At 36.5% G+C, this 25,863-nt stretch overlaps 1 protein-coding gene across 8 annotated transcripts in view; it reads right to left on the reverse strand.

The window, feature by feature from the left end:
• Positions 1 to 25,863, reverse strand: part of Rabgap1l (RAB GTPase activating protein 1 like) — a 711,712-nt gene that overhangs the window by 481,404 nt on the left and 204,445 nt on the right. For all 8 annotated transcript variants that reach the window (XM_004626788.2, XM_023710325.1, XM_023710327.1 and 5 more), the window contains 2 exons: positions 20,623 to 20,716; positions 5,847 to 5,997 (listed from right to left, as the gene is read on the reverse strand). In XM_004626788.2, coding sequence (XP_004626845.1) covers positions 5,847 to 5,997; positions 20,623 to 20,716 — 245 coding nt within the window. The remainder of the gene's footprint in view (positions 1 to 5,846; positions 5,998 to 20,622; positions 20,717 to 25,863) is intronic.

Below are 25,863 nucleotides of genomic sequence, written 5' to 3' on the forward strand. Positions count from 1 at the left end.
AGGGAAGAGAAGAGAGAAGAGAGAAGAGAGAAGAGAAAAGAGAGAAGAGAGGAGAGGAGAGGAGAGGAGAGGAGAGGAGAGGAGAGGAGAGGAGAGAGGGAGACAGAGACAGAGAGAGACAGAGAGAGACAGACAGCAAAAGAGAGAGAGAGAGAGAGAGAGAGAGAGAGAGAGAGAGAGAGAGAGCAAACTTCATTTATAAGCTAGAATTATGTCAGACATAAAGTATGTCTTAAGAAACAAAATAATAGTGCTCCTTCCTCTCCTAAACTTTACAGTCTGCTTGGGAAGTAGACATTAAGAAGTTAAAATCCTCTCTTTAAAATAAATGTTAAAAAATAGCAACAGAAAGAAAAAGATTTAAGGTTTATTGGGGGAAAAAAAGTTCAAATCACACTATGATAGCCCCTTTCGTAAGGCAATGGTGTAAATCCTGGTGTAATAAAGTTACAAAATCAAAGATATACAAGGATCACACTGGTATTAAAATATAAAGAATATGGAATGACAACATATTAACCCTAAGGCAAAACAAAGTATAGCTTTATTATTATTTGATACACAATGCATCTTTTTAGGCCAGATCTAGTCTGCTGGCTCTGTTTGCTACCTCTGAAAAGAATGCTTCAAACTGTGGTTTGTGCCTACAGATTTTTGACTAGCATACATTGACTGCAGAGTCAAATGACAGTCAACTTTTTCACAGAAGCCAAGTTTTAAGATTTCTTTGTAAATAATTCAGATTGCTTCTTTTCTATGCAATCTTCAATCTTCTCTGCTAGGGTTTTTATAAAACAATTCTGTTTGTTCAAGCTGAACCATTTCATTAACTGACTTTGAAATCATAACATTCCCTTAATAAGACAAAAAAAATTAGACTGAAAGAACAGACTAACAGCTGCTGAACCATCACAGACAAATGCCAAATGTAGGGGCACTTCTTATTGAAAATTCTATGGGTGTTCATGTTCTTCCTACTGTGTGGTAGAAGCTCAAATGTATTCACCACGAAAGTACATGAATATTCTCTTAGCTACAAACATTTGCTGTCTCATTTCTACTCCTAAACATAGAAAAAAATTTTAGAAATAATAACATTATTCATCTTATTATGCTTGGCTATGATGAAAGCAAGACTATGACATTAAATATACCATTGTAGTGTACCTCTTGTCACAGAAGTATTGACTTGAGAGTTTCAGAGCATTTGATCAGACCCACATATTTCTATACTATTGGTCGGAAAATGTTTTTGATAAACTATACCATTAACAGTAAGAGTAACATTAAAAGTTCATGCTATCATAGATTTATAAACTTAATGTGAATGGAACTGAATGTGGAAATATTTATTATAATCTTGGTGATACATTTCTACTCAACCTCAAGTAGCAAATAGTATACATGTGTCATTCTGAAATAAATTACTAAATATATATTAAAATATTTTATAGTGTATCTTGAGAGCTGTGATGACAGGCATAATCCAGCATTCTTAGCAAGGGAAAATGCTTTCAAAAGGTGACAGACTTTATTAGACCAACTCAACAGATGTTTGACCATTGTTCAATCTCCTAAGAGGTGACCTCTAAATATATGAAATTTCCTAAATAACAGAAGTAGCTATTCATGTAGGCCCCATACCATGTAATTGTTTATGGTAATCAGGTAACTCACAGGTACTGCACTAATAGAAGACTCAGAATGAGACTGGTCAAACCACAAAGACCAATCTTGTGAGTAGAGGGATGGGGCTAGAGACACATGATATCAGTCCAATCCCTGGGGAAGAAGAAAGCCCAAAAATTGAGTTAAATCACATGGGGGATGATACACCCAATCAAAACTATGTAATGAAATCCTAATAAAAACTCTAGAGAAAAGTTTGGTAGGCTTCCTTGGTTAGTTCCTTGGTGTATCCAGGAGGGTACACCCTTGAGGATGATGCCAGCAAGGTGATTATGTCTCTGCAGATGATGGAAGAACCATAATATCTGGCACTCTCTTAGTGCTTTATTTTACTCTGTGTGACTCTACCTTTGGCTGGCTCTGATTTGTACCTTTTCACTATTAAAATACAAAATAAAACTTTAATCATGAGTGGAGCTCTTTCCTGAGTTCTCAATCATTCTAGCAAATACCAAACCTGAGAAGTCTGTGGGACCTTCAAATTTGTGCCAGCTGGTGCGAAGTCAGGATAGCCCTGGGAACTCAAACTTGTGCTGCTGTCACAAATCTTGGATGACTGAGCAATTTGGAAGACTGTGCCTGTTATCTCTAGCTTGGCTAAGGTGGAGAGTGTATTTCTTTCCTTATTTTCCACACCTACCTTGTGATAAGTATATGCCAAATCGATAGAATTTAAATATTTTTTTAAATAATTTTATTGAGAAACAAATAGCAATGAGACAGTTTCAAAACCGATTAACAGGACAGTTTCAATCATTAATACATTGCATATTGTTGTCTTAGTGGTTATTCATTCTACAAGATGCAGACATGATATCCTGTCCACAAATATTATTAGAACAAATCTCTCTATTCACTGAATTAAGAGAAAGTAGCCATATATCTATCCTATTTGAATATACAGATACAAAATGGTCCTTCATTTGTATTCCCCTTTTTTGTTTAGTTTTGTCAGAGAAGGGTATTCCATTGTCATTTAAATATTGTAGGTGCGTGAATTCAGCAAAATATTCCAATAGAGGCCAGTAGTCCATAATAGTAGTGGGTTATCAGTAGGACTGGCAATGTCAGAAGTTGTTGACTTGAGCATTTTACAGCTCAGCATATTAATATGGTTTTACTTTTTATACTTTGTTTCTATACTTTCCTGCTGGATGACACCAAGATAAAGCAAGACCTATATAACAAGAAATGTAACTCTTGTATCTGATAAGGTGAGTCAAATCCCCTCAGAATTTAGATATTTCAAAAAGTAATTAACTCACATACCCAGGTACTTGACCACTAGAAGAACTGGAAGAGCCAAAGACTGGAGATACTAGATTATAGGTCTGCCACCACAGGGGCTACAGTCAAGAGAATCAGAAGTTGCTGTTTCCACGCAGGTTAGCAAACTAGGAAACTGAAACTGTAAAATGATTGAGAATAAAACACCCAGGAGCAAATGCAAAACTTCACAACTAGTGGTGCTCACCTTGCCAGGCAATAGTATGATTTTTGCTTCTTTCCGATCTTCATTTTCAGATAGTAATTCACAGCCAGGACTCCAGAAAGAAAGGAATCTGGGAAATAATAGTTCTTGGCCTTGCAAGTATTTTCCTTATATCTTTTGTTGTTGTTGTTTTTGAGACAGGGTGTTACTCTGCAGTTCAGGCAGGCCTTGAACTCACTATGCAGCCCAAGCTTGTCTCAAATTCACAGCAATACTCTTGCCTCAGCCTCCCAAGTGCTGAGATTACAGTGTGCTAACACTCCCAGCATAATTCCTTGTATTTTATTCAGTGAGGAGAAAAAAAAAATCTTTTTTCCTGTTCTGTCACTTGATCCAAGTTTTTTCTGCAAGTTGTATATTCAAATTTTCACTGTGTGTAGTATAACTGGTTGAAGTTTTAACACATTTATGAACATATATTATTATTAGAAGTTAGAATCACTTCTCAGGGGCTGGTGAGATGGCTCAGTGGTCTAAAGCACCTACTTAGAACAAGCTAAGCTAAGCAAAGCACAGGGACCACGGTTCAATCCCCCAGCACCACATACCAGCCAGCCCCGCCCCCTGGTGGGCTGAGCTGGCCACACACAAAATAAACAAATAAATAAATAAATATTAAAAAAAAAAAAAAGAATCACTTCTCAGGCTTTTGGCTAAGATCAAGTGTAGAAGTTAGTAAATAATATTGTGGATAATAATCTCTATATCTTTCCCAAACTTTGAAATCTTAAAAAGAATGAAATCAACAAAGCCTCTCAATTTCAGTGAAGGGATAGAGAAGTATCTGCTAATCCCTGAATGTTCACAGAAAGCACATAATTTGTTACTTAGATGAAGAAGTGATCTATATGTATAGTAAGCCATGGCATGCAATTTTCATTGACAAAGTCATTTAGTGATTTTTGAATTGCCAAATGTTTTAAAGCATCCTTCTTTAAACAATAGTTTATTTCTAAAAGTAGTTACTTTGTTGCTCATCACCAGACATTAATTCTCCCTTGAAAGAAAAAAATAACTTCATTTTTTCATATATCATCATATGTAACAATAATCTTTTCAAACCATCCATACACTTCACAAAAATTAGTAAGTAGATAATTTATAAATCCCTTTAATCTATCACATGAAAACTGCAAGAAAACTGTGACATTCTGAATGTGAATATACAAGTATGCACTACTATCATTCCACTCTGCAAGTTCCACAGGCTCAGGCCACTTCTAAACCACAACACAACACACAGCCATCAGGCCCAAGGACCACGACACTGCAAATACTAGACTAATTTAATAGCCTGGTTGTTTATTATTTCAAAAATACAAATTGAACTTGGAAAATTTTTTTCACATATACCAATGACTCCTCTGCCACATCCTACTGTGGAGATCACTAAACTTTTTAAAAGAATGATAAAAGTTGTATTTTTCACCTGAATTTAGCAATGACATGCACTTAGAAGGTATTTGTAGAAATCAAGCAGGCAAAGAGGGAAGCAAAAAACGGAGGAATTACATGGGATAAAAATCTTTAAGTTAAAAAAATAATAAAAAATTAAAAAAATCTTTAAGTTGCTTTATTCTGAAGAACAAAGTCATATCACTGAAAATCTCACTTAAGCACACAGAATTTGAAAAAAAAACAAAAGCTACTATTATTTAAAGTCCCATAACTTAGAGGAGATTAAGAGGTAAAGGGAGAAAAGGCCAACATTTACCTTCACTACAGCCTGAAATGAGATATTTAGATACAAGCAAAGGAATTTACATTGGAAAAGGACATCTACCAATAAAAATATGGACAACTATCCACAACATTTAGGTATAAGGTTGCCTAAGCACAAAAATCCTTTTAATTTCATTTTAAAATTACAATTCAATTGGTAAAATTCTAACTATATATTTTAACCAACAAAACATGTCTTCTGGTTGAAAGTCAGAAAAGGGCTGGCAAAATAGCTCAATGGTCTAAAGCACCTGCTTAGGCAAGCTTAGGCAGGTTCAGGGGACCTTGGTTCGATCCCCTGCACCCCTTGCCGTACCAGTCTCTCCCTGAGCCAGCCAAAAGAAAATCAGAAAAAAACAAATATAGCTTGTCCCTTGGTACTTGTGGGAGACTGTGGTTTCAGACTTCCTTGTAGGTACCAAAATCTGTGTTGAAGTCCTGCCATAAAATGTGTGCATAACTTTTTTACCTACATGCATCTTCCCATGTACCTTAAACCAACTCTAGAGTCCTTATAATCCCTAATACAACATAAATTACTATGTAAGTAGTTGTTGTATTGTTTAGAGAATAATGCCAAGAAAAAAGTCTGGACATATTCAGAAGAGATGTAATTTTTTCAAGTATTTTCAATTTATAGTTGTATTGACTGCACTAATAAAAACAGATCTCAGGATACAAAGGGCAAACTGTATATTCCAATTTGGCAAAAGAAACTATAAAGATGCTCATGAAAAAAATGAGATAGCATAAAGCACTCAAAGATAATTATAGGCATTGTTTACCACTGTCCACCCAATGAATGCTCAATAGGCAGCAGTATTAAGCACACCATAGCAATATTTTTAAAAGAAGTTCAAGACATTTAAGACTTGTGGATGCTACGGAAAACAGTATTTAATATGTTGCCTCACATGAAAATAAAATGAAAAAGAGTTTCTACCTTTGTGATAAGAATTCGGTATCTATCCAGCATTGCCTGGTTGTCATGGCAGCCTGCTAGTAACTGCCATACTTCTGCCCTCAATGCTTCAGGAACACCACTCTTCACCAAGGTGGAGAGCCCTTTAGGTCGTGCACCAAGGTTACTGTGCCTGCAAAAAGAAGAACACAAAGCATTCACACTCTCTTTACCACTCTTAAACTCTTTGTTGCTATATAAAGTGCATTTATTAGTTTACACAAAAATATAATCCTGGGTCAAAGACCAACATGACAGAGGGCATGAAGCAATAGTAGTTCTTAAGCTTAATGTCTTTGGCATTTTTTTCTTGTTTTCATCTTATTTACTGGTGAGCCATATTGCTCTAACTTAAGAGGAAATTTTTTCTTCCTTTCATTTACTTGTTAAAACCATCCTATGAATTTATTTATAATAAGAAGTGTGATAGCTGCATACTTGTGGGCATAAAAGAGAACTGAGTGCCCTGAGATAAACATATGGCAAGTTGGCTAGCGTGTGAGGTAGGAGACGACTGAAGGACAAAGTGCCCTCAGACCTATATGTCCCCTTCTCTGTGATTAGGCTAAGTTGCACCAAGTGCAACTCCTCAGTAGAGTGAGGTTCCACACTCATATTCTTTAAGTGTTGAACCATACAAGTTCTACCTCCTCCTAACTTATTCTATGTCCAGCCCAATAGTATTAGCAGCTTAGTTTCTATAACCAAAAATACAAAAGTTTAGTTAGCTGATGGGTATAAATATGAACATCACTGTGCATGGTGGCACATGCCAGCAATCCCAGCACTTGGGAGACTAGGCTAAGGCAGAGAATCACCTCAAGATCAAGGCCAGCCTGGGCTACACAGTGAGTTCAAGTCCAGCTTGAAACACAAAGTAAGATCCTGTCTTAGAAAGAACCTCTCCACCCAGCGTGCTGTGCCAGCCCCATCCCCAGGATGCATTGAGACTGGGTGTGCTGGCACACCCCTGTAATCTCAGCTCTTTGGGAGGCTGAACACAGGCAGATCACTATGAGTCCGATCTACATAGTGAGACCCTGTAGATCCTATAGACCATAACTAAAATAATACCAAAAAAAAAAAAAAAAAAGAAGCTCTCCAAAGTCCATGAACTTCTATCTCAATTGATACCAATTTTATCTATATGGACTTCTGTAACAACTTCTGACACCCGTTTGTCCTACTACAATATATTTCCAACATTACAGGCACAAAGAAGAGACAAATCAGCTTAATTAAATATTCTGTTGGATCAGGGTTTGTATAATGATTTGCCTACGCTTTTCAAATTCAGATCACACACCTGTATACAAAATAAATATGTATATACATATCCTTTACAAGTTAATATTCAGCAATCCTCAAATAAATATTCTATCTATAATGATATAATTCAACTTAAATTGACATTCTGCCTTACTAGATCCTCGGCTGTCTACCCCGAAATTATGAAAATATCTTTTCAGTATGCTTAAAAACCTAGACACTATTTATCTTCATAGACTGAATTTAAAAAGAACTGGGACCAGCAAGGTAGCTCAATAGACTAAGTGCCTGCTTAGGCAAGTGCAGGGACCAGGGTTCAATCCGTGGTACCACATACCATGCCGGCCTTCACCCCCAGGCATGCTGTGCCTGCCACAGATTCCAAGCGTGGTAGCGCATGCCTACAATCCCACCCAGCACTTGGGAGGCTGAAAACAGGAGGATCACTATGAATTCATGCTGCATAGTGAGACCCTGTACCAAGCACACAAAATTTTAAAATATTAAAGATTTAAAAAATAAAAAGAACTGAATCCATTTTCCTACAATGGATGTACCTTGACACTATAATATTATTATTTTTTTTTTTTTTTGGTGGAACCAGGGCTTGAACTCAGATCCTTGCACTTGCCAGGGAAGTGTTTATTCTATTGAGCCATCTCCCCAGCCCTGATACCATAATATTAAGAGAGATAAATCATGCCAATATAAAGGCATGATTTCCTTTATATCAAAAAACCCAAAGGATAAAGAGTAAAATAAAATAGGAAACAGGAAGACAGATCACTTGCAAATGCAAAGAGGAAAAAGAGTATCTAAAAAGAATTAAGATACATGAAACTCCCCAAAAGAATATAATATTATTCACTGCAAATATGTATTAAGAAAAATAAAAAAATTTAAAAACTGAATCACTGTTAAACACTCATAGTTTATTATTTGTATCAATCATATTGCATACAACACTGGATTACTTCAGAGATGGTAATTCATATTAAACCAAATGCTACAAGTATACATCCATGAGAAGGAAAGACACAGACAAAAGCAATTTATTAAAATAATTATTTGCTTCCAATATTTTATTAAACACATAAGTACACATGGCCATTGCTTTGACAGAACATTAACTGCAGGTATCAGGAACTGCAAAGTAGGCAAATATTTATATTTGTCAAATCCCATGCTAGAAACAAGACAGATACTGTGGTGGATAACTGGTGGTCAACTTGTAACACTCAACTAAACTGAATTAGTATGGTGCTGGGTGTAGCGGGCCCATCTGAGGATTGCTATCATAAGCATAAAAAGAGAACTGCAGAGGAAGAGGGTGGGAGCTGTTGATTCTCCTGGAGAAGCTTGTCATGTTGGCTTTCACTCAGCTGTTCTCATTGTCAGAGAAGCTTGGGACCTTGAGGTTGCTGAAGATTGCTGAAATTCACTTTGGGGGAGCTCTGGTTCTCTGAGCATCATTTCCTTACTCCAGGAGGAAGAGGGTGCAGGCTGTTGATCTCTTGGAGAAGCTTATTACATTGGCTTTCTTGATATGAACTCAACTGCTACCATTGGAGAAGCTCACCGCCACTGATGATGGTTCTCTTTTGGGGAGCTCTGCTCCTTACCTTATTCTCACTCACTGGCTCCAGTGCAGATTCTTCAGTCTGCTGACACAGATTCTTCATCCTGCTGGCAGACTTCCCTTCCACCACTGACCTCTGGGCCTTCCCAGTGCAGAACCTAGTTGCAAATGTGCATGAGACACTGGTGTGGGTTCTACGCCTCCAGCTGGACTCACAGAAGACACTATCATGGGCTCTAGGTCTTCAGCTAAATTCATGGAGGAAATTGCCATGGGATCCAGGCCCTCATGGATCCAGACCCTTTTGGGTCTCTATTACATGGACAGATCTCCCTCACTCTTTTGCATTTGATTTTTGGGGTGACTAGAAAATAATCCTATAAATTATGTCTTGTATTATATTTTTCCCTTGCAAACCCTGACTACAACAAAATTGGTACCAGGACAGTATGATTGTTGCTGTGACATTGCCTGGCCATGTTGCTTAAGACCTTGGGAATTAATTGGGAAAGCATTTGATAGACTAACCCAAGAGGCAGCCACTATATGCTGTAAACTATATGGGAGACTCTGGTCAGAGCCTGGAAAAATCAGTACTGATAGAAATGCTTCCAGTTAGGATAAAGCTCAGGAGGCTTTATTGAGAAGGACTGCATTGGATTCTGGATCACAGATGGTACAATTTGTGCTTTGGCAGGAAGCTGGTCTGCATTTTGATTGTTTACAGATAGTGCTTGGATGGCAAAATAATTTCAATGTAGTCTACTGTTGGGATGGTAGTATGATTACTATTGAGAGCTTTTGGCCAGATCTATGCTTGAAATTAAGAGTAAAGAGCCAACAACATGATTTGAAGCATCTGACCAGAGGGGAGGCTCCAGTGGAATTATGGATTTCAAGGATGAAACAGAGGAGAATGTGGTTGTTGAGAACAACATGACAATGGAAAAAATGAACTGAAGCTTTTCACCTGAAGGAAACAGTATACCTGAACTGCGAGGGATCCTGTTTTTTACCCTTCTCATGCCCTGTTAAAAGTTAATGAGGGACCAGGGGTATAGCTCAGTGGCACAGTGCCTGCCTGGGAAGCACAAGGTACTGAGTTCAATTCCCAGTACCACTCAAAAAAAAAAAAAAAAAAGTTAACGTGAACCAAGGATTGTGGTCATAATGGCTTTTTAAACATGATTCTAATGTAGTATTTAGATGTGTTTATAATCAGGTGAATTAGTCAAAGTCTTATGGTTTTAACCTTGAATTTCAATCGCCCTTTAAATATTTTGCTTTTGGTATGGGAATGAATGTGATATTAATGCAAATATGAAGAGCTCAAGACATTATTACTTTTCACAGATCTGCCACTGGAAACTACGGCTTATGTAGGACAAGGATATGTCCCTAGTTATCAAATTGACCAAGTGGGTGGACTGATAACTAGGTCAAACCTGTGGAACTCGATCAGCATGGTTTTGGAAGATCCACTTGAGGATTGTTGCCAATAGCATAAAAAAAAGAATTGAAAGAGAAGGGGGGATGCCAGTTGTTGATTCTTCTGGAGAAGCTTGTCCATGCTTGCTTTCCTGATTTGAACAATCATCTGAGGTGCTATGGATCTGACTATCACTGAGGATGGCAGTGGCTCTCTTCAGGGGAGCTCTGGTCTTTACTTAAGAGTGACACTTCCTGGTACCAGTGCAGATCCCTCAGCCTGCTGGCACACATCCTTCATCCCGCTGGTGCGCACTTCCTAGCTTCCATCACAGACCTTTAGCCTTCCCAGCACAGGTCCTTGATATGGAGCTGCATGAGACATGGTAGTGGGCTCTAGGTTTCCAGTTGGACTCATGGGGTTGGGGGCAGGGACTGCTATTGGCTCTAGGTCTTTAGGTGGACTCATACACATTGGTGTGGAATCCAAGACCTCATTTGGATTCTTTGGGTCTCCATTGTGTGGGCAGATCTCCCACATTCTTTTGCATTTGACTTGGGTAAATATTATAAAATAATCCTCTAAATTATGTGTCCTATATTAAACTGTTTTCCTTCAAATGCTGAGTACAACAGATACCCAATACAATCATTTAAAGTCATGCAGAAGCAAATATATACTAACTATACAGCAATCAGCTAGTTTTTAAAAGCATGAATAGAAATTTCACAAGCACAAGATTCTGTGTCTTTACTTACATATTCTAAGCACCTAACAGTACCTAGTCCATTGAAGGCATTCAATACAATTTTGATAAATAAAGCAAAATATTTATATTAAGGTTAAAAAATTAATCTGAAAACAGTAGCAAGATTTTAGATCTTTTCAAAATACTAGCTTTGGTGACTTAAATATTAGATTATTTAAAGGACTTACAGAATTGGAGAGCATAATTTTTGATAACTGCCTCTGATTTTGAAAATGTGTGGCAAACTATTGACAAAATTTAGTAACAAAAGTAGACCCGACCTTGCATAACTGGCATAAACATCAACTTTTATAGAAGGAATTACTTTAAGTTTTATCAGTACATGTTTGTAGTACATAATGATTACATTCATCATGGGCAGTTGGTATATGTATATAACACATCTTCATTCCTTTATGTCCCTTTTTCCATGTATCCCTCCCTTCCCCCTGAAGTTCTCCCATCAGAAATTTTCCTCTTTTCTTTCACTATTGTGTGTGTGTGTGTGTGTGTGTGTGTGTGTGTGTGTGTCTCTGTGTGTGTCTGTGTGTGTGGCCAGCTCAGCCTGCCCTGGAGGTGGGGCTGGCATGGCATGTGGTGCCAGTGATTGAACGGTGGTCCTGGCACTTGCCTAAGCTTGCCTGAGCAGGTGCTTTGAGACTGCTGAGCTATCTCACCAGTCCCTGACTTGGTTTTTTTCCATGACTTATTTCTTCATTACAGCTTGACAGCAATATCTTATAGAAACTCCCCATTACAAGACTTTAGTCTGTTTTCAGTTTTTTCTGTATTATCCGATTTTAAAATAGTACCTTTCCTTCATATCTTTCTGATGGCATATTTAGCTATGTAAATTCTAAACTTTATAGAGATTTGTTTTAATAGATTGATCTAGTTATTTAACAAATTCAAAGTATTTCACTAGATTTTATTTAAATAAGAATACAGTATATCCTCATTTTAAAAAATTCTCAAGGCACAAAGTTTAGGGCTCTATAGAACAGACTTTAATTTCTTAAAGTTCACTAATAAAAACAGTATAATTTAGAAAGGTAATATTTTATTTCTGAAGTAAGATATATACTGCAATTTAGCTGAAAAACTTGTCAATTCTATATTAGATATCTTTGTCCACTTGATGCTTCTGTTCCATACACAGAGTGCATACCCAGAGCTATGTACAGACTTCATCAGCCCGTGGTATTACTTCCCAACAGGTTTCTGTACTAAAATACATTAAAATAAATAAATATTTATATATAATATACATGGCTCCCAAACTCATATTTTCTTCCTTATATTTCTTTTAAATACATTTTACATAAAATCAATTAATGAATACATTCAACTGGATGTCAAAGACATTTCATCATCTTCAAAATATGGTTATCATGCAAACATGAGCTTCATTTCCTTTCATATTTGAATAAATGTCAAGTCTTCTTGAAGTTCAAGGCAAAAACTTGAACAACGATCAGCTATTTCACTTTCTCAGTCCACACAGGAAACAAACTATCAGCTCTCTCTCAAAAATATACTGACTACATGTCACCTTCGGCTACCAGCCTGAGTTAAAAAAATCTTTACCCCAGATTATTTTCAGCTGTATTCTAGCTATTGTCTGCTTCCAAGCCTCCCTCCTTTATAATTAATTTTTCACTTTACAGCCAAAATCATGTATTTTTATTATTTAAGGCAAAACATCCCACCATGTCATCACATGATGAAGATACAAGATGGACCAATAATCTTTTAAGGTTCAAGATGGAACTAGATATAAAAGAAATGAACCTACTTACTATCTAACAAGAAATATAACAATTTTTTATTTCAAAAATCTCAAAATAAAAATTAAAATACGGATATAAAAATGTTCAGAGTTAAATAGACAAAAGCTGTTACAGTACTATTTCATTCATAAGTATTTACAATCAATATTCAATCAGAATTTATTGAGCACATCCAGGTAGTAACAGATGCCTTGAATCAGTTATAACTTTAAAGAGGTCATGTGCAATTGACATAATTTTAATGAAGAAGAATAAAAATATTTTTTAAGAAACACTGCCTTAATCTTGTTCCAATCTTCCATTCTTTTATCATTTAAGGAATATTTTATGTAGAATAAAATTCATCATTTAGTGTATAGTTCTATAAATTCCAACAAGTGCATAGGATTGTGTGGCCACTGTCATAACCAAGTTACAGGATGATCAGATCACAACAAATCCTCCAAAAATCCTCTGTGCCCACTTGGAATTAACACTACTCCAACACCTGCATTCTTTAGTAACCCCTGGTACTTTTTTCAATCATTAAGTTTTAGCTTAATTTCTGATGAAAGAGATAATACAGTATTAAGTCACTTGAATCATATATATTTGAGATCTATTATATTGTTCTTGATATCAGTAGTTCATCTGTTTAGTTGCTGGGTTGTCTTTCACTGAATGAATGTATCATAGCTAGTAAGTCCCTTTACATCATGAAGGCCATATACATAGCTTCCAGTTTGACAAAACTATGAACAAAGCTGTCATAATCATTCGTGCATACATTATAATTTCATTTATATAAATATGTAAGGATACAATGGAAACTGGTAGGTAGCATGGCAAATATGAGTTCAACATATAAATACATTTTTTCCAAAACTGCTGTATTTCTACATATCTGTGCCAACTCTTATTATATATCATTTTTTACTACATGCTAGTGGACATGAAATGGTATCTCATCAAAATTTTGATTTTAATTCCCTGATGACTGATGATGTTAAGACACATTTAATGTGCTAGCTGGCCATTTCTATATCTTACTTGAAAAATGTTAAAGTTGTGTGTCTTTATTTCTGAACTCTACTTTGTGCCACTGAGCTAAGTATCTACCTTACATCAAGCTGAGCGTCTGTCTTTGCATCAGTACTCTCTTGATGACTAAGTTTCCTAAACACTGAAGTCAAGTACAGTCTCCTCTAACTTTGTTTCATAAAATCAAAATTATTTTTTCTATTTTCTTAGTTTACTGTTCCAAACAAGTTTTACAATCAGCTTTGTCACTACAAAAAATTTGGGATTTTAACCGAAATTTCAGTAAGAATATAGATTGTAGGAATCTGCTGGTCTTACTGCAAACAGTTCTATCCAGGGAGACATGGTGACCGCAATGAGAAAGACAGATGAGAAGACAAAAGCTGGGCTAGGTGGTCCCGAGTCCACCTGATGGGCAAGCCTAACTCAATGCACAACAAAACAATCCTTTATTTATACTTTTGCAAGGTCTGTAACAAATGACACAAGGTTGCCTAGTGACTACTAGCTGGCCTTAACCAGACAGGATGTTTTTCTCAGGACTGAGGTAGCTTGTTTGCTTTAGGCACTGAAGCCCAATCCTACCTGCACACATTTGATCAACTTCCTAGATTCCTGTGGCTCCCAAAAATAGATCACTTTAAGAACTGAAATCTTAAGAATACTAAACTGAGTCTGTCATTCCATGAACATAGTATATTTTTCCATTTATTTATGTCTCCTTTGATTTCTTTCATTACTATTTTCTAGTGTGACCTAGCACAGTTTGCTGTACTTCTACATAAGTTTTCATCTTTTGATTTGGCTTTTTTTTTTTAATATATGGTCTCAGAGGAATTGACTCAGTGCTAAAGCTCTTTCCTTGTATGTATAAGGCCCTGGGGTTGACTCCCAGCACCACCACTTACATACATATATACATACATACAGCAGAGTTGCTTTATAGGTTAGGCAGGCCCTATACTCATTATGTAGCTCAGGATGGCCTCAAACTTGCAGTAATCCTCTTGCCTCAGCCTCCTGAGTACTGGGATTACAGGACTGTGCCATACGGTCTGGTGCTTTTGTATGGTGGTTTTTTTTTTTTTCCCCCCTTTCAGGTGTTTTACTGTTAGTATGTAAGTATAAGATTGATGCTTACATATTAACTTTATATCCTAGAAACTTGCAAAACTCATTACTTCTAAAATGGTCTTTTGCTTAGTTTTTGTTTTCTATAATAAAACAATGCAAATAAAGATCGTTTTATATTTACCTTTCAACTCTCTTTACTTTTTATGTCTTTTCCATGCTTTACTGATCTGCCTAGGACAGCGGTGGCAAACATGCCATAGAAGACTGTCTCTATCATTGAAAATTCAAAAAGGTTTTACCATTGTTGGCCTAGGATCTCAGGAGTAGACATCTCTATCTTGTTGCTGGTCTTAAGTGTTTCACTCTGAAGTACAATGTTAGCTGTTGGTTTTTTATGAGTACCTTTTATCAGACTGAGAAAGCTTGCTTGATTCTTAACTTCCTGAGAGTTTTTATCATGAATGAATGCTTAATTTTACCAAATGTTTTTATATACCTGCTGAGATAATTATATTGTTTTTATTCTTTAGTTTATTGATATGCTGTCTTAGTCACTAGTCTCACTGCTGGTATAAAATACCCAACCATCACAACTTAAAGGAAAGGAACCCACAGATGAAGGGAGGGAATGGGGAAGTAAAAAGATTTAAGATGTGCTAGGTACATGCACCAATCACCCATGATGAATGTAAGCATTATGTACTACAAACACGTACTAATAATTTTTTTTAATTTTTAGAAAGCAAGAGAGGTTTCTTTTTGGACACATTTCAGGCCATGGTCAGTAGGCTCCAACAAAGAATCAACATGGTAGAGAGGCATGGTGAAGGAAACAGCAGTCTTTGGCAGCAGCCAAGAAGGAGAGAAAATGAAAACCAGACAGGGAGACACGCCCTCCAGTCATGCCCATGACCTGTCTCTCCCAAGCAAATCCCACATCTCCAAAGAGGGAGTCAGCCATAATGCCACATAATCCAATCACGTTCCAAACACAGGAGGCTCTGGGGATCATTTTAGATTGAAATTGTAACAGTGACTTACTGTCTTCACTGATTTTCTGTTATCAATTTCATTCATTTCTGGTTTTTGTTATTATTTCCTTATTTCTGCTCCCTTTGAGTTTATCCCTTTTTCCCTTCCCCTAAAGTAGAAGTACAAACATAAGTCACAGGTTTGAAATCTGTTTTCTAATAAATTATGAACTTTAAATCTATATTGAAATAATGGCATCCAAAGGCAAACAAAGATTTCACTAAGTGAAATTTTGTTTAAATTCAAGTTTTTTGAGTACATTAACTGCTATGTAAAAAAAAAAAAAAAAAAAGTTATAAAAAAAAAAAATCAGCCCAGGCATGGTGGCACACAGCTGTATTCCCAGGGCACAGGGGAGTAAGGCAGTAGAATCCCTGTGGGTTCAAGGCCAGCCTGGGCTATACAGTGAGTCCAAGGCCAACCTGAGCTACACAGTGAGAACTTGTCTCAAAAAATAAATGAAAATCAAAGGAGACTTGTGAAGACTTGCTAACTGAATTTTTAAAAATATAAGCATATGCATTTATTCATCTTCCTTTTAGTGGAAAAGCTCAGCACATATGCATAAATCCACAGGATTGCTGATGTAATCCAAAACATAAAACATATATATATATATATATATATATATATATGAATTTGGCTATTTTCTTAAGCAAGGGGCAAGGGGGAACAAAAACCTCTAAAAAAAGGTATTCTACCTCTAAGACACAGAGAAAGCCTGTATGTATGAGTAAACACATACTACTACACTTCAAAAGTAGAACTTGAAAAGGTTAAGCGATTTGCCCAAGCAACATACCAGATTAGCACTATAACTGGCAATTCTTCTGAGTTTCACCAGAAATTTCCTTTTAATTGAATTCCCTTTCCAAAGGTGTTATCAAAAAAATTCTAGTCATTGAGAGTGAGTCATAGAAAAGATAAAAATTATTTTAAAAGGTTAGTTTCACAATACATATTTCAATGTCTTTGTGATTAATTTAATTGAGGTGTAAGGTATTAGTATTAGGTGCTGTTATACTTTGCTGTTCTGGAAGGAATGTGTTAAGTCACACAAAGTAAATACCCAATTCTCAGAAGTAACAGATCCAATAAGAAGAAAATCCTTGGTTTCTGGAGCAGTTACCATGGAAGAATATATTCTTGTTCTTGACTAGAGAATCAGGGAAAAATAACTCCTGGCCATAAGCAGAGCTGGTCAAAATAAACAGCTGCTTAATTCTATCATGTGTTCAGGTCCTATAAATTCCACAGCTTCCACCAGCAGAAAAAGTGGGGAAGAAAGAAATTATACAACTATACTATAAACTATAGTATCTAAACATGTACTACCATAGTGCCTACCTATTACGGATTATATCCATATGGTTAGACCATAAAGTATCCCTTCAGATCAAAGGTGAAGGACATCAGGAAGGTGTTCCAATTTACATCTAATGATGCCCCAAAGCCTCATGCATTCACAGGTGTGGCTTTTGGGAGGTGACTGGACATGGGCATGTGATACTCATCAGTAGATTAATCCACTGATGAGTTTATGGCTGACTTACTCTTCGGAAGTGAGATCTCGCCAGAAGCGGTAAGTCACTGTGAGTGTAGCCAATAGGGTTTATCTTCCCTCCTCCCTTGGCTGGCTATCTGCTCTCTTGCTGCCATGTTGTAAATAACCCTCTTCTGCTACACTTGTCTGTCATGCTTCTTGACTTGCAGCCAGAGGAGCATGCACTGAAATCTACCAAGTGTGAACCAAAACAAGCCTCTTTTTCTCTAAGTTACAGCAGTCAGGAATTGTGTCTCAGTGATAACGAAGTGACAAGACAAAGAGAAAGCTGTTGGTGCTGTTGTTTTCTTGATTTATTACTGTCATAAATAAATAAAGCCCTACCTAACCTAAAAAGCATGAGTGCTAAGAACATCTTACTCAGCTGATTCAGAAAATGACTGAATGAAAATTAGGATAACTTACTTCCTCTGTGCAATTATTTACCTACTGCCTCTCAACTACTTTTCTATGTTCTATTCAGTGGTACAAGGCTTAAGAATCTGCATATCATATATCCTACACTTCAATGCCAGCTGGCTTTCAGGTAGGGTTCTACCCATCATAACAGTTAAACAGTGATATGGAGGTCGAAGGTAGAACAAAAGAAGAAGGGAATGCACTCCCAACACAAACTATACTCCAATCCTTGAGAAACACAATATCAGTCAGGCTTTCCCAGAAGCATCAGTACCAACCATAAAACACTCTCCTATTAAATTATGAGGTCAAGGTATTCTCCTAAATTAAAGAGCTAATCAAGTATCTCCTCTCCAGATAGTTCCTTCTAAATCCTAAGAGACCTGAGTATCCTCAAGACTCTAAGCAACAAGTTGTGCAATCTTCAGAAGTCCCTGTAATAGCTCCTTGATCTTCTATGAGTTCCTAGATTCTGGTTACAAATAACTCTTGCATTTCATTCCGTTAGTCCTTCAAAGCTCACAGCTGTTTTCTACTATGTTACTTATTTCACCATCTTGTTTCTGTCCTTCCAGCCCTAAAACACTGTAAAGTAGTTCTTTGCATTAAAACCCCTCTGAAAAGCCTAGTGTGATTTCTGTTTTCCAGCTTGGATGTTTGTCTCTGACAAGGCTAGTCTGTGATTGATTAGGTTTCCTTTTGATTGGGATAGTAATTTCTCTTTGACTAGGTTAGTTTCAACCCTCAATATGCAGAAAAATAACAGTAATGCAAATTATTTATATCAACAGCTGTTGAAATGATTCTTGTTCATGAAGGTGTAAATGAACTAAGAGGTAAAGTACATAAATCTCTAAGTCAAGCCTCATTTTGATTGGTAGTAAGATCTTTCTGGTTCTCCATTAATTAATGAGTTAAACATACTCTTTGAAATGTGTTCATATTATATTTGTATTAGCAAGGATAAATAAAACTTTCTGTGAAGATTCAGCTGACATTTCCATCTACTCAGGATAGTTCCTTAAAAAGTAACAGACTCAGGCCAGCCAGATAGCTCAGTGGATCAAAGTGCCTGCTTAGGCAGGCACAGGAACCAGGGTTCAATCCCTGGCATGCTGTGCCAGCCTCGCCTCCAGGGGTGCACTGAGATGGTAATTGAGACTGGGCGTGGTGGCATGCCTGTAATCCCAGAGCTTGAGAAGCTGAAAACAGGTGTATCACTACAAATCCAATCCACTAGTGAGACCCTGAACACGCTGTAGACCCTTTCCTAAAATAAAATAATAAATTATAGCAACATAACAACAGTCAGTTAATTTTAAGAACTTGAATATCATAAATATAAACAACATTTATTTCAATAAATATAAACAGGGGCCAGGGAGATGGCTCAGTAGAATAAGTGCTTGCCTGGCAAGCACAAGGGCCTGAGTTCAATCCCCGGTTCCGCAAAAAATAAATAAATAAATATAAACAATGTATCTTTTTACAGTTCCAAGTAAAATATTCCCTAATATAAAATAGTATTTAAACACAAAGACTAAAACAGACTAAATTACAGTTTACAGTTACTGGCAAAATGAATAAATCTAAACTCTAAAGTCCCTTTCAGTATCAACAAATATGGAAAAGAAATAAACATAACCCTTTAACAATAGATATTTAAGTTTGTTTGCAATGTAGCACAAAACTGACAACTCTAATGTTATACCTGAATAGAATAATATGGCAAATGTATTTTCTGAAACTAAGAATATATGGAAGACCTAGCCAAACATAAAGAGTGGCTATTAATTCTACTGTAATTATTATGTTTTATTAATGTTTGTTTATTAATCTTTGTTTTAGGTTAATAATTTCCTTGTGAGGTTGGTACATGTATACCATAAATCTTTTTTTTTTTTGTCTCTTAACTTTCTTCTTTTTTTTTTCCAAAGTTTTATTGATAAACAGCAATGAGACAGTTTCAAATCAAATCGGAAGTACAGTTTCAACAAATAATACACCGCATATATTCTTCTTAGTGGTTAATTGCTGTACAAGATGCAGACTTGTGAACCTATTTACAAACACCATTAGAACAAATCATTCTATTCATTAAGAGAATGCAACTATATATCTATCCCAACCACTTTGAATACACAGATACAAAATGGACATTCATAGGTATACCCCATTTTTTCGAAGTTCCGTTATTGAATATTATAGGTGTGTAAACTCAGCAAAATATTCTAAAAGAGTCCAGTAGCCCATAATAGCATTGGGTCTTCTGTTTAACTGGCAATGTCAGAAATTATTGACCTGAGTCCCCCACAGCTCAACTTAACAGCATGGCTTTATTTCCTATATTTCGTCTTCATACTTTTCTACTGGATGGTTAAGACCAAGGTAAAGCAGGACCTGTGCAACAAGAGTTGTAGCTTTTTGGTCTGAGAAGGTCAGTGAAATGCCCTCAGGATTTATCCTGAGATCCTGTACCTCAGACTGTAGAACCTTTGTCAGTGTCAGCCATGTGGATGAGTCACGGCCAATGCTTGGCCAATGTGCTCTCTGTGAAAGCCTGAGAGAGTGTCTTCTCCCCATTATACACAAATCTTAATACCTTTTCTTCATTCTCTTTCCCTTCCCTTCCTCTGTCCTCCACTCATCCCTTTAGTTTATTTATTATAATTTTATTTTACTTTGAAGAGTAAAAACAAAAGCAAGAACAAAAATCATAAAGACAGAAACAGGGTAATACACAACCCTTTAGTTTTTGATATTACTCTTTTAACTTTAACATGTACATTTTAAATAACAGAACAAATTAACAACTACATAAATATAGAGTTTTTAATAAGAAAAAAATTTTTACCATCTTCCTAGCAACTCTCCCCAAGAATACAGGATTTTCTCAGGACAATCTTTAGACACATCACCTGTTCCACTTGAGAGTTCATTATCACTCTCTGCAGAAAAAAAACACAAAACCAACACATCACATTTTATAGTCGGCATTTACATATTATAAAACAAGAAACATGACTGAATATATGTCTAGTAAAAGGTGAAAGAGTGTTGCTTTTTATATTATTATACAGTGCAAAAATAACAGCAAAACTTTCATTAATCCCACTTATTAGTGCCCCAATAAATATTTGAAATAATTTTATGAAAATTCTCATCCAGTTCATAAAGCATGAAACTGAAAATATCTATAATAAAAAGCCAAAGAAAAAACATTATGATGTCTTCAAGATGACAGAACAGGAAGTCTTAGGCCCACTTCTCCCCCAAAAAAGTTCAACTATCAACTCTCCATAGACCCAAACACCACTAAAATCTGAAAACGAGCCTGAAGCACCCAAATAGTACGCAGAACTGAACAAAATTCAAATAAGAAGCATAAGAGCAACAGTCTTATGTCACCAACTATGTCACTTTTTTCCCTTCCCCAAGTGGGCTCATGGCCACATGGAGAGGAATTCCTCAGGCTTAGTTTCTGTGAGGTAACCATCCACCTTCCCTAGCATGCTATGATGCTTCCTAGGAAGACCACTCTGGTTTCAATTTAAAAGGAATGCTATAGCAAATGGCATGGACGGACCACCCAGAGGTTGGATAAGAACAAAAAAATAAACATTACATGAATTTTGGTGTTACCTCTGCATTCCTACCAGCTTAGGTGTTCAGAGATAACAGCCAACCTCAGAGGGTGCCTGCAAAGTTAGTCACATTTAGAAACAGAGTAAGAATAACAATCTAAGTTGAGCCCTGAGACTGATCTTCACACCCAGCCCCCAAATCACCCCAATAATCTTACCCAAGCAAAATCTCCCACCTTTATGGATTTGAGAGAAGAAGTTATGATAACTTGGCCTGAAAAGATAGAGCCACACAGCCAAAATGCCAACAACTCTGTGCAGGTAGGGAGACTTCCACCTCCATGGATGTCAAAGAAGTGAGGAGGCTACAGCAGCTTCACTAGGAAGGAAAGCAGTGGCTCCATTTGGCCAAAAGACCCACACACACACAAAAAAAAAAAATCCACTCAGCCAGGAATAATCCAAATTTTGTGCTGATTAGAGAAGCACAGAGACTAGGAGCACTGAATCCAGAAAGACAAACAACCATTCAAGTCAACCAAAAGCACAACCCATAGTTCCACTCAGAGTGGGAATCCTCAATCCTCCATTTCCAAGGAATATGTTTTGGTCTCACCTGACCAACACATCAACTCCTAGCCACAGAGATCAACCTGCACCCAATCCACCAACAGATCTTAAATAGTAGAATTACCTGGCCAGGAAATACATTTTGTGGCAAACCTAAGAAGAAGTAATCATAGGTCTGCCAACAGGTCTGCCAAAGAGCACAGTCCAGCCAGTGGTCTCACCAGATGGCAGAGCCCAACCAGAAGTCTCACTTGGCATCCAGGCAAAGCTACTGGGCCAGTCAATTAGAGAACTCATAATAAGCTCATAACATGATTACCTACAATCATCATGAGTTGGCACTTCCCAAATCACAGAAAAGATAACTAGCAAAGCTCTACCTCTACCGTAGAACACATGTAAAGGCCAGAAGTAGGCGATGTCTATAAAACAATGAAAGGACATAAAGGTTATAAGGAATCAGTGGGGAAAAAATTTTTCATAAATAATACCTAAGAGAGTAAATAATAACCAGACCTATAAGAAATGCTGAAAAGCTACAGATGACAAGTACATAGCTAACACTGAGTTCAATTCCTAGTACCAAAAAATAAAGTAAAATAAAATAAAATTATTAAACTAAGCGTGGTGGTTAATTGACTAAAGGTCAACTTGAGTGGGGATGCCCAGCTGAATTAAATCAGCATGGTTCTGGTATGAAAGACCCACTTAAGGAAGCTTGTTGTCAGGAAAAGTACAAGAAGAGAATGAGAGGGGCCAGAAAGATAGTTCAGGGGACTAAGCACCTGCTGAGGCAAGCACAGGGATGGTTGGGTCTCCTGCACCACATATCGTGGAAGCCTTACCCCAGGGTGCACCAAACTGAACACCAAGATTGGATGGACATGGTGGCACATGCCTGTAATCCCAGCACTGGGAAGGCTGAGACAGGAGGATCACTACAAGTCAGAGCTATACAGCAAGACCCTGTACTAAAAACATTTAAAAAAAAAAAAAAAAAACCAAGGTGAATGAGAGAGAAAGATGTAAGCCGATCTTCTTTGGAAGTGCTTCATTATGGATGATTTTCTTTCTTTCTTTCTTTCTTTTTTTTTTTTTTTTTTTTTTTAGGGAAGGGTCTACAGGGTATTCAGGGTCTCACTACTAGATCAGACTCAGTGATCTGCCTGTTTACAGACTCCCAAAAGCTGGGATTACAGGCATGCACCACCACACCCAGTCTCCATTGCCATCTCAGTGCACCCCGGGGGTGGGCCTGGCACAGCAGGCCCAAGGATCGAACCCCTGGCCCTTGCACCTGGCCTGGATGATTTTCCCTGGTCTTTGCCTTCTTAGGCAATCATCTCCAGGTTCTTGGTGCAGACTCTCTAGCACCAGTACCAGCCCTTGGGCCTGTCGGTATGGATGCTTCAGTCTTCCACCACAAGCTCCTCAACCTCCTGATAGGGACTCATCACAGACACTACCATATGCTCCAGTCCTTCAGCTGGATTCTTTGGATCCTCAGCACACAGAGATCTCTTGCAACTTCTATATTTTACTCCAGGAGTGGATATTGTCAGCTAGTCTTGTAGGAAATTTCTGTGTTCTGCATTACATCTGTTTCTATTGCAAATACTGACTATAATAACCCAGCTTAAACAAAAATCTGGATAGCAAGTACACTACCAAGGTTTTATCAGTGCTGTTATACGATTACAGTACAACAGGGACTGCTATAAAGCACCTCTCAAAGGAGTTTGAACAGTATTATTTAGCATGTTAAAAAAATCCAATGATCAAATTTGATAAGACCCTCTCTCAAAATAAAAAATTTAAAAAGCACTGGCAATGCAGCTCCATGCAAAGGGCCTACGTTCAATCCCAAGTATTATAAAATAACAACAATAAAATAAACCAACAATCTAAGTATAAAGTTATTCACATCTGAGGATACACACAATACTTAAATTTCTATTAAATTAAGGTTTTATTTGGACAGGTTAACAGATTTGGTGACAGCATACAAAAAGATTTAATCACAAATTTAGTAATACATAATCAAAAACACGTGCACAACATGCACACACAAACCTTCACCATTTTTAGAATACCAGATAAACAAGAATAATGAAGGATCTCTTACTCAAAAGGTAAACAACATTCTGAAAACTAAAATGAAGACAAAGACAATGAAGACCAACTAGCATGACTGATATGGAAATACCTAATATAAGCAACTCTAATGAAGCTATTAAGTATATCATGAATATAACAGAATAAGAGCCTTTTTAAAGTTAAAGCAAAAGAAATGCAGTCTTAGTATCAGAATACAGCAAACAGAAACAACTAGATTTAGCATTACAATATCTTAAAGTACTATGCCATGTAAACACCTATCCAACATAAGTCCTATAATTTTTTACGTAAGTCACTTTAGAAAAAAGGAAATATTAAAAATTACACTACTAGAATAGGTTAAACTCAGACCATCACAAGCAAACAGACTCTTGGTGTTACCTTACTGATCAATGAAATAAAACCAAGATCCCAAAATACTTAAAAATCTGACTACCTATAAATTTAATTCTATGAAGTAAGGTATAGACTATATCTTTTCAAAAACTAAAAGAAGTTTCTAACATCAGACAATGTCTGTTTTCTCACTACTATGTTGTTTATTCACTAAAATAAACAACAGAGACTGTGGAGATAGTTCAGCGGTCTAAGCACCTGCCTAGGCAAGAGCAAGAACAGGAGTTCAATACTGGGTACCACATGTGGTGCTGGCCCCGTCTTGTGCACGAAGAGCCAGCCACCAAGACCAGGTATGATGGTGCACACCTGTAACCCAGCGCTTGGGAAGCTCAAACCAGAGAATCATTATAAGTTTGAGCTGTGTAGTGAGCCCTGTACCAAATACATAAAATTAAAAATTTAAAAAGTAAATAAAATAAATAATAATCCAGAAAACTGAACCAAAGTATGAAAAGGATAGAGGTAAAAATATATAAAATAAAAATAGCCTATAAAGACAGTAAAGAAAGTCCTCTGTTAATCAGCTCAAAATAAAAATTAAAATAACATTTTCCCATTAAATTGGAAAGGTGTGAATGGCTAGTTTTCTGGTAAGTATAAACAGGAAAGAAAGTTAGTGTTTAAATAAGAGAAATAATTCATTAGGAGTCTAAATTCATACACTTTTAACCTAGCAGTTCCACTTCTAAAATCTTATTCTCCAGAAACATGTCCACCAGAAAGATAAATTAAAATTATTTTCATTGTATCACTTCTAATATAGAAATTCATCTACAAATTATGGTGTATCCATTCAAGACAATACTGTCCAGTAGTATAGAAGAATGGGATATATCTGTACAAACTAAGAATACCTAATCCAAAAGCCCCAATCCAAAATGTCCCAAAAGGCCAACATCATACTCAAAAACATTCAGATCTCATATCACTTCTGATTTCCAGATGGTGGATGATCAACTGGTACACTCTATACAAATCCTCCCAAACCCTAAAACGCCACACAATCTGAAACACTCTGCTCCAAGCACTGCATGTAAGGGATACATGCATATTAACATTAAAAAATGTTAAATATATTTGATGAAAAATAAGAAACAGAAGAATGGCTTTCAAGTTTGGCTTTCTTCTCATCAGTAACATCACTAATTTTATTACATAAAATTTTTTGTAAAGTCTATAAGGATATGCAAGAACTTATGACCCACAATTTATTTTATTTTATTTTAATTTGAAGAGTGAAAAGAAACAAAAACAAATAGAAAAAGATGATAGAAACAGGGTAACATAAAACAATGCATATGTTATAGACTTTCAAAACAGGGATAGCTAATTAACAATGGTTGCTATAATATCTATTTTTTTCATTTTAACGAGAAAAAAGATAAAATAACAATGAAACAGTTTCAAGACAGGATAGTATGACA

Source organism: Octodon degus, unplaced genomic scaffold (assembly GCF_000260255.1).
Source record: "Octodon degus isolate 3935 unplaced genomic scaffold, OctDeg1.0 scaffold00017, whole genome shotgun sequence".
NCBI classification, from domain to species: Eukaryota; Metazoa; Chordata; class Mammalia; order Rodentia; family Octodontidae; genus Octodon; species Octodon degus.